The following is a 10394-nucleotide window of genomic DNA, read 5'->3' as shown; positions in this document are numbered from 1 at the left end:
AGAAAAAATACATTTCACCTGTCAAGCTTAACTTTAGGTGTGACCACTACCTAAGGGCTCTTGCTATTTGTGGAAATAGGATCACTTTACAAGCCATTTCTAACTAGCACAAGGAAGTGGGATATAGTAGAAAAACCACCACCTATGTGGGTTTCAGATAAGTAGGATTCTGATCCTGGCTCTGCCAAATATAGGCAACATGGATTACAAAATCCAACAAATGGGCATAACATCTGCCAACCTGAATGTAAGGTTCAAATAAGACAATGGGATTGAAAACCCATTAAGTTATACCCCTGGAAGTCTGAGAAGAGCATGCAAAGTACGTATGTCATAAAAGGGCAAATGGTGTCTGAATTTTCACAGGGCAGAAATGAAATTGAAAACTACAGCCAGTGAACTTCATCAGCCCTAGGTGAAATTCTCTAATGTGACCAGTAGGAAAAGATACCACCAGACTTAGTTTCTTTATTACAGGAATACCAGATAGGAGGATGCTGCAGACATAGCAAACGCAGATTTCAACAGGGCATTTAACAATTCACATCACAAACAAGAAAATGAAATGCAAGCTGTATTGAGGCTTGTTAGAAACCAGGCCCAGTGGGAGCTGATGAGCAGGGACCACCAGAAGAGGCCACTTGGGACCTGCCCCAACCTCCCCGACGGCCCAGCCAATTCAGGGTGCCATCAGTGACTTGGACGAGAATGCAGCAGCACACTCATAGAAGTTGTGGATGACCTGAAGCAGGAAGGGATGCCTAACACATTGGATGACAAACTGAGTACAGACTAAATCTAACAAGGTGGAATTTAACAGGGACTACTAAAGTCCTGTAGTGGGGTTAAAAATAAATGCATAGGAACAAGATAGGAATTAATAAACATTATAATCTGTAAATCTTAACTATAATCTGAGAATGTCAAGAAGCATCTTAGGTAAGATCCATAAAACCTTACTGGGCCTAGCCAAGAAGCTGATAACCCTGTGTTGCCAGTCAGGCCACATTTCTTTCTGGTCACAGTTTATGAACAAAGAGGTATCCAGTGGTCAGTGACTAGGTTCATAAGGAGACATGGCACTGTTCTGCTGAAGCATGAAGTAGCTGGGGCTCATCAGCATGCAGGACAAAGGATGTACAGGGAAAAGAGATAGACATCTATCTTTAACACTCTAGAGGGCTGGCATGTGGAAAAGAGATTCAACTTTTGTGGTTCTATAGAAGGTGCTCCGGGAAATCACATTTCATTTTAATCTCAGGAAGAACTGACCATCGGTTATCACCCTGTGAAGTAGTAAATTACAGGTTTCTGAGGAAATATGCAAAATTAAAGATAGGCACCAATGTCCAGATTGTTACAGAGCAATTCAGGCCTCTGGCAGGGAGCTCTAACTAAGGTCAGTTACAACTCCAAGGATCTATCGTTAAAATCATTCTTAATTCTCTGTTGATTTGACCATACTGTTTTCTAATAGGTCATTGTTTTTTTTGCTTTCCTTTTATTTTCTTCATTTATATTATTACCAAATAGCTCCATTTGAGGGGAAAAAACAGCTCATATTAACCAAAAATTAGCCAAGGATTAGGATAAAATTTCAAGAAGACTTCAAAAGACAGCAGGTTATTTTAAACATAGTGTCAGTGACTGACACAAACAATGTCTTAGCTCAGTATGTCATATTCTTGGGAATGCTTCTGTAAGCAGTTTGATCATTCTGTTAACATACATAATTTTCAATCAGAGAACTGTCAACTAAGACCTACTTGAAGTGGAAAAACATGTTTAAATCGTATCTGAACAACTTCTGATTATCTAAGCCAATGAGGCTGAGGCAACAAAATGTTTTTCCCTTTGACCTAAAATAACTCATAAATCTTGAGAAGTGCAAATCAAAATAACCCAGGAAGACTATTTAAATCATCACTATAGTGCTTAGGAAATACTGACAGATAATGGACTAGATTCATTCACATTTTAAATGCTGCAAGGGATTTTCGTAACTTGTAAATTATTCTTTTGCCTAACGGAAATTTTGGATTTAAATAAAAAATTTTCTGCTTATTGACCCTCTGGAATTTTCAACATGGATCAGAAAATAAGAAATTTAATAAAAATTCTGCTTCATCTAAGTAGAAAGAGTCATGGTCTTAAAAGTTCAAAGAATACATGCTTACAAGGAAATATTCTCTGGGACAGAAGAACCCACTACAATGACATGAACAGTGAGCCAATGGGGACATACGCACAGATGAGTGTTCCCGCCCTGATACTGGATCCCTTAGCCACAGCAACAGCATTTTAAGTATACTAGAGGCTGCAACAGCATCCTTTGGGGATCATGATGGAATACAAAGAGAGAACAGATAATTGAGATTTTATAGTTTGACATTCCATTAGAAGAAAAGTAACTTAAAAACAAACAATAAAATTTTTAAAAAACTTTTAAAAAGCAAATAAACATACAACAAAAACAAGTGAACCTGATCATAGAATTTAGAAGTATTCAAAGCAATTGCACAATTAGCCTTTAAGAGAGGAAACATTTTAATTAACAAAATGTCAAACATTGATTTAATGTGTGGGAACCCAACAGATTGGGAAACTATTCTGTCTTTCTGGGGAGGGATTTTCCCTGGGTAAGAATACTACAGTACAAATGTCTCACATAGTATTCATTGTAATATAATGTCAAGTAATGTTTAAAGGCTAATTTTTTTTCTCTGTGACCTATGTTCTTTAAGCTTAAGGAAAAATAAAAGCATATTCCTAAACAAATGTTTGACTTTAAGGAATTTTTTCTTGCTAATCTACACTTGAAAATGTATTTGTTTTATAAACTATTTTAATAATTTGATTACCTATAGCTTATCACATCACAAAAAATATTTAATGAAAACAGTATCCCTGTTTCCACATTCCTTGTCTCATGAGAGTTTAGAATATTTTAAATTTTGTATCTTCAAGGCACTGTATTTGAAGAGTTCAAACTTAAACTGACAAGTCTTCTTCCAATAAAGGAGTTGCACACTTGGGGTGTTTGGACAGCTTGTGGTATTTGTGAGCAAGGTCCACAGACTTCCGTCCTTGTTGAAAAGGAAAAGACCACAAAATTAAATTCCAGTGATTTCCCATTTTCTTAACTCCACTGAAAAGGTAATTTATTTCTTCTTCAGTAAAGTTTTTACGAATTCTTCTTTTTTCTGTAATTAATGAGAATTGTACACTATATTAGTGCTTGCTGAAAACAAAATCTTCTTGAAACCCAAATAGGTACTTAACTTATTCTAAAGATAAGAACTATATCTAAATGAGAAAATTTCATGCCTGGGCTACTCATCATATAGAAATCCATTTCAATTTAAAAAAACTGAGTGCCTACTGTTAAGCTACATGTTCCTCAATAATTGCAACTTTATCATACTGTAATAATACTTGCAACATCTTTCAGTCAAGAAACACAAGAGTCTACAAACATTTGATTGTTAATTCTCTTGACATCCCTGTGAGGACAGTTAATAAACATCTTACCTATCTTACAGTCTTCCCAAAGGGCTCCATAACTTCATAGAATAGAAAAGAATATCAACATTTGTTACTTTAATTATCAGTCTCGATTGATATTTTTAAATAATAAGGGTCTTTTGAAATTCACTTTAAAAAACAAGTTCACTACCTATATGGATACTCAGCTTGTTAAACCTCAAAAAAAAACACAAAAAAACAAATAGGCAGCACAAGGAAGTTTTTAACTTACGTTTTTTAAGGATACTTTCTACAGCATAAAGACTACAGAGTTGGTATCTGTAATCGTAAACACAAATATCTTCTGGTGATGATTACTAGGAAATACTTTTTAATCTTTTTTAATTCATTGTTAATTCATGTTACCATTGTAGGTAGATGCAGACACAGAGGACATTTTTGTATTAGGTTGGTGCAAAAGTAATTGCTGTTTAAAAGGTTAAAAAATTGCAAAAATCTCAATTACTTTTGCACCAACCTAATATATACACTTAAGGCTGCTATTTACTTCAGTAGGACCTGGAATAGTTGTACTGCGATACCCTTAGAAAACCTTACCCTGGCAGGTCAAGACTGTTAGCTATTTGTTAGCTTTTCAGCTATTTGCTAGCTCTCCTAGGATAAGAGCCACCGTTCAGATCTTTACAGAAGAGACAATCTCTCCCACAGAGGCTGATAAATCAATGAAAGTAATGTCTGACTAGGACTTAATGGCATTACTTAGAATACACGCTCCATGAAGACAGGGATTTTTGTCTGTTTTGCTCACCATTGTATCCCTAGTGCCTAAAACAGTGCCTGACATGTAGTAGGTGATCAATAAATATTTGCCGAAAGAAAAAAGTTATTGGTAAAAACTGTTTCAAAGCTTATCAATGAAGTTACTCCTTACTTTCGGGTCTACTGGAAAACTGTGGTTATCTAAGAAATAGATTATTTCAGTTTTACTTGCTAAATGATTTGAACTCATTGTAATCAGTACTGGCTGGGTTATTATAACATTCAGGACATTAGGATACTGAAGTTGTTTATGTCAAGTCAGTCTCCACTTTTTCATCGCAGCTGCTATGTCACCAACTCCTACACTTAGCACCTGTGCCCAATTCCTCAGTTTACTGAAGCAGAGTAGTGGGTAGTCTAGAAGGAGGAAGTAGCCCTGTACACCACAAGGCTCCTCTATGGCTTCTTTATTGCGCCTCTTGATATTGATTGGGCATTAGGAAAGAAGGGGAAAACAGGTAAGAAGGCTCAGTTCTAGAGACTCTTATTATTCAAACCCTCTCAAGATATCAATCCATCTTTAAAAAGAGCCTTGTCCCTGAGGCTCTTTAAATGCTTAGATGCTGTAATGGTCCCTTCTCAGAAGAATGGTCTCAAATTTGAGTGTAACCTATAATGAAATGAGTGGTGATAAATACATTTAATACAAAAGGGAAATTTATCAAGAGATGAAAAAATGACAATATAGCAAATATTCCTGGCTTGCTTGTGAAAGAGATATAAGATCAATCTAATCACTACCTCAAGATGTCTTTCTCTATTCTTAAAAAGCAGGGCAAATTATCAACTATTTGGTTTTAGCTAACACAATTCTAACCCACAAATAAGATGTATGTATGTATGAGCTGAATGTCACATAACAATATTTAGAATCCCTCTGTATAATTAATGTATAACCATAATTGTGTACATGTCATGAGGCTCTGCAAATAATTTTACTATGTAAAATCTTTATAGTATATTTTCTCTTGTTACATATTTGCTTTTAAGGCATGTTGCTGAAAAAAGTCTATATTAATTTGATGCCAACTCCTTGTCAAAAACAAGATTTCTGAGTGGAATATGTTTCTATGGGGAAAAAATACCCATTTTCTAACAGTTTCTACAGAAAATATTACTTTTAAAAGTGAGCTACCTTACAATGGTACTGTATGTTTAATTTGCATGCAGAACTAGAAAAAGAGACCCAGATATAAAAAGTAAATCTGAAATTTCTTTCAAGGTTTTAGGAGTGAAACTGGCCAAATAAAAGTATGTGGCAAAATGTTTCCTGGATGTAACAAGTCTGATTGGTTTTGCAAGAAATTACAGAATGGCCATATAGATGTTACTAATTTCTAGGTTACTTTGACAAATAATGTACTCAACTGCTTATTCTTACTCTGCAGCTACTAATTCCATATGAACAGAAGAAAATGGTAATGTTCTTTAAGTCTCTGTGATAAATTTGGGATGGTGATAAAGTGAAATGTTAACCCTGAAGTTAAATAAAGATTCTTGTAAATTAACTCACTGTTTAAGAAGCATTTTGATTTTAAAGCAGGGTTTTAAGGTTTATACTATTTGTCTCTTCAGTTTTGGTTGTTTGAAGTGCTACAGTTGTGAAACAAAACTTTCTGCAAAATCTCTCTGAGGCACTTACACATAGAATAATTTTGTTCTTAAAACAGAAATGTAACCTAGAGGACAGAACAGGGGGGCGTCTAAAGGAAGACAGCCTTGCATTTGAATCTAAACTCTGCCATTTGCCAACTCAGTGTACCTTAAAGTGGGAATAAATACCTACCTTACAATGTTATTATAAGAATTAAAGCAAATAATAGTTGTAAAACGCCTAAAACATAGTAGGTGCTTAATAAACGTTACAGTTTCCTCCTGCTCCTTCCCTAGCTGGCAAGCAATGGGGATGAGCAAGCAGCATAAGGAAAGGAGAGGGAAGCCTCTTTTCTGAGGAAGTGTGACTCTCATCAGAGCCAAGGGTTATCATTTAAGAGCCATTAATGGTGAGACTTAGAAAAATCATTTAGCTGTTCTCTTCTTTCTCAGAAATATATGAAATTGTGGCTTATTTAAAAATTAAATATATTCACTTATTCCTCCAGAGGTCGTAGGTTCATTACTAAGTTGTCTTCTACGCGGGGTCAGCAGAATTTCTGAAAAACATGGAAAACATTTTGCATGGTTAAGTATCAATCTGAGTAATAGCACATCAATTCCATTAGTATGATATTTCCTTTTTTTCCCCTTTTAATGGGAATCCTTGGGTGAAGTAGGAATAATTTTAAACTACCACAGACTAAATCTACTCCCTGGATACATCTTAAATCACTGGTTGCTCAGAGACAGAGTTTCTTTTCAACGTGATTTTACCCTCTAGCTTTTAACATAAGTATATATTCTAGATCATAGTTCAGAAGGTATAGTCATAAATACAATTTTAAAGCTGCTGAGTTAATTACTTTTGTTACAGATAAGTGATTTCCTTAGTTCACTTTTATATCTGTCTTCAGCTTCCACAATGACTTTGTGACGATCACATTGGTATGGGCAAGAGTGCAAGAGCTTGCTAAAATTTCGGCTATTCAGAGATTTTCCTACTGCTATGCAACCTAAAAGAAAACAAATTAAAGTGATGTATAGATGTTACAAAATATCTAGTAACAAATCTATGAAAGCAAATATCTTTATGATGGTAATGGAAGTGAAATCAGGAACTTAATTATAAATATATCAAGAACCTTTAAATCATGAGAATAAAGACAACAAATACAAGACAGTAAAATAAGTTTTGCAATAGAAGTATGAGCAGAGTTATGGTGATATAGAAAAGGAGCATCTACTTCGGTCTCGTTCTGAGCAGGAGTCACTGTTAAGGGAAGATATCCAAAAGAAGTGACACTTATGCCCAGTTGTATTTTTTAATGTCTTATGGAAAATTTCAAACACACACAAGTAAAGAAAAAAGTATAATGAACCTCAATGTGTCCATCACCCAGCCTTAATAATTATTAACTCACGATCAGTCATATTTTATCTATACCCCATGTACTCTACTCTGTCCATATTTACACACTAGATTATGAAGCCTGAAATTTGTATTGTAGTATTACTTTATCTGTAAATACTTCATATACATCCCGAATAGATAAGAACTCTTTTTTAACACACAAAACTGTACCCCACCTAAGAAAAGTATGCTTAATATGATCTAATATTCAGTCAGTATTCAAATTTCTCTATCATTTCAAAACTTTTCTTTTTACAGTTGGTTTCTTTGAATCATGATTCAATGTCCACCATTACATTGTTGATATGTCTTGTGAGTTTCTTTTAAGCTATCAAGTATCCTCTACTCCTCGTCATTTACCTGTCATAGACACTGGGTCATTTTACTATGGCATTTCCCAAAAGCTGGGTTTTTCTGATTACATCCTACTTGCATCCTTTAAAATGTTCCTGTGTGCCCAATAAACTAGTAATGAGACCTATATGATTGATGAGATTCATAGTCAATTGTTTTTATTGTGTACTACTTACTACATCATAGTAAGAGGCACATAAAGTCTGGCTATCTCTCTCTTTTTTTAATGTTAAGATTGATCAGTAGGTTTAGGTAGTGTTAACCACATCCAACAGTTGTAAAGCTCTCCATCTGCCTGTCAGATGGTATTGGCAGCCCATTCCTAAGGGACTAGGAGAATTTAGCCAGTCAGAAAGTTAGCTGAGAAGAAAACATTTCTAGTACAGTGAACACGTGCAAAAGCACAAAAGAGTAACAAAGCATAGTGTGTTCAGAGAATCATAGGTACTTTGGTGTGGCTGTAGCATAAGGTATGAGAGAAGTGTGGGAGAAAAGTTGAGGTTGGTGAAGGTTAAAGGGGCAAGATCAAGAAGGGTCTTTGAAGGCCATGCCTAGGATTTTTAACTTCCTTAAAGTCAATGGGGAGGAACTAAAGGATATTTATTAAGCAGGGAAATGACATAATTTCATTTGTCTCATAGAAAGCTCAGCTGAAGGTAAGAGGATCAGCATGAGGGGTTACTTCAACAGTCCAGAAAGCAAATAAGGGGATTCTGCAACAGCATTTGCAGTGAGAATGCAGAGATTTCTGAGGTAAAATTGGTGAATAATGAGCTGTTGGGATCTGGGAGAAGTTTAGGATAATTCTCAACTAACTTGGTAGTTGATTGAATGACAAAGTTTGGAATAAGCATGGCACATTTCTGACAGACTTAAAGAGAATAAATGTACACTAAAATTTAACCAGAAGGACAAAATTCTGAAAGCAGGGTAGAGAGTTTGATTCAGTGAGTTATAGAGAAGCACTGAAGGTTCTTTAGCATCGTGACATGATTTTTTTTTTTTTTTTTTTAACAGGATTTTTTTTGGGAACAATGGTCAAATTGTTGTCCTTTCAATTTTAGTTGTGGAGGGTTCTGTTCAGCTTCCAGTTGTTGTTCTTGCAGTCTTAGTTGTGGAGGGCGCAGCTCAGCTCCAAGTCTAGTTGCCGTTGCTAGTTGCAGGGGGCACAGCCACCATCCCTTGCGGGAGTCGAACTGGCAACCTTGTGGTTGAGAGGACAGGCTCCAACCAACTGAGCCATCCGGGAGCTCAGCGGCAGCTCAGCTCAAGGTGCCGTGTTCAATTTTAGTTGCAGGGGGCGCTGCCCACCATCCCTTGCGGGAGTCGAGGAATTGAACTGGCAACCTTGTGGTTGAGAGCCCACTGGCCCATGTGGGAATCGAACCGGCAGCCTTCGGAGTTAGGAGCACGGAGCTCTAACCGCGTGAGCCACCGGGCTGGCCCCCGTGACATGATTTTTAAAAAAGCACATATTAGGAAGAGAAGTTAGCAATATATACATTATATTTGGGGGTTGATGAGACTGCAGACTAAAGACTGCTAGGAAGTTCCTGGAGTAATCTAGGCATGAAGCGCAAAAAAAAAAAGGCCTGTGTGGGAAACAAAAAAAAAGAACCAAATTTGAAAGATTAGAAATAGGGATGTAAGGAGAAAAAATATTTATAGATGATTCAAGGTTTGAAATAGTGGGAACTAATAGAAATAGGGTGGCTGGAGGAAGGGCAACTTAAGAGGGAGAAAGATGCTGCATTTTGAATATATTAAGCTTGAAATAAAAACAAGATACTGACATACATCCTGGGTACAGCTGGAAATGGAAGAATGGGGTTAAAACCCAAGGTAGTAGAAGCCAAGTGTAGAGATACAGATTTGAAAAATCATCAGTAAAATGACAGTTGAGCCCACAAAAGTAAACGCTGTAACAGAACTGAGAAAGTGCTGTAGACTACAGCACTTGGGGTGGAATACCTGTAGCAATTTGGCAGGAAGAGAAATATAAAGCAATAAAGGTGATAAAGTGGAGTGGTTTTTAGACTGTAAATTTCTTGAGGTGAGGAATGAGTTCTATTCATCTTTGATTCCAGTGCCTGCCATAGAATAAGCGCTCCCTAAGTGTCTGTGAAATGAATGAATCTTCACTGAGGGAAGAAAGGAACTAAAAAAGAACCACCACAAAAAAATTAAGGGATGAAAGGGAGTTAACAGTTATAGAGTATCCACTCTGCTAACTGGAATACTTTTGATCAGAGGTTCCCAAACTTTCTCACTTCATGGCAACCTTAAGATCTTGGTGATTTTTTTACGGTAACCCTACGCCAAAAGAAACGCTAATCATTCTGTTAGGTCCAAAATAACATAACAAGTATTTATGTTCTAACAATTTAGTAGCCATTTGAAAAAAATAGGACACCTAATTGAAGCAAAAAATATTTGTATTTCATTCTTATTAATTACAATTACATCCTAATGGGATGTGTGCACCTATTGGGTAAAGCACAACTTCTCAAATCCTAGAATCAGACTGGACACTGCCACCTTCATTTCCTATTCCACATGGATTTTCATGTGGTGCTTGATTTTTATCACAACCACTGATAATCCAGCTCCACAAAGACATGATATCATCAAAAGGAATGTAATGAAACTATGAACTATTTTGAGCTGGTAGTTTATGTGGTATCCGAAAGATGTGGACTACTTTGTGTTTCATTTACAAAATTTAAAA

General features: G+C 36.1%; 1 protein-coding gene across 1 annotated transcript in view; it reads right to left on the bottom strand.

Annotated features, from left to right (window-relative positions):
• Positions 1–2435: 2435 nt before the first annotated feature.
• The window catches only part of TERB1 (telomere repeat binding bouquet formation protein 1), a 34464-nt gene continuing 26505 nt past the window's right edge, over positions 2436–10394 (bottom strand). Inside the window, exons 15-17 of the mRNA XM_074316016.1 lie at positions 6765–6914; positions 6396–6458; positions 2436–3203 (exon numbers count right to left, since the gene is read on the bottom strand). Of these exons, the coding sequence (XP_074172117.1) occupies positions 2992–3203; positions 6396–6458; positions 6765–6914 (425 nt within the window). The 3' untranslated portion in view covers positions 2436–2991. The remainder of the gene's footprint in view (positions 3204–6395; positions 6459–6764; positions 6915–10394) is intronic.

The sequence above is a fragment of the Rhinolophus sinicus genome, linkage group LG11 (assembly GCF_036562045.2).
Source record: "Rhinolophus sinicus isolate RSC01 linkage group LG11, ASM3656204v1, whole genome shotgun sequence".
NCBI classification, from domain to species: Eukaryota; Metazoa; Chordata; class Mammalia; order Chiroptera; family Rhinolophidae; genus Rhinolophus; species Rhinolophus sinicus.
This window is presented reverse-complemented; position numbering and strand designations above follow the sequence as displayed.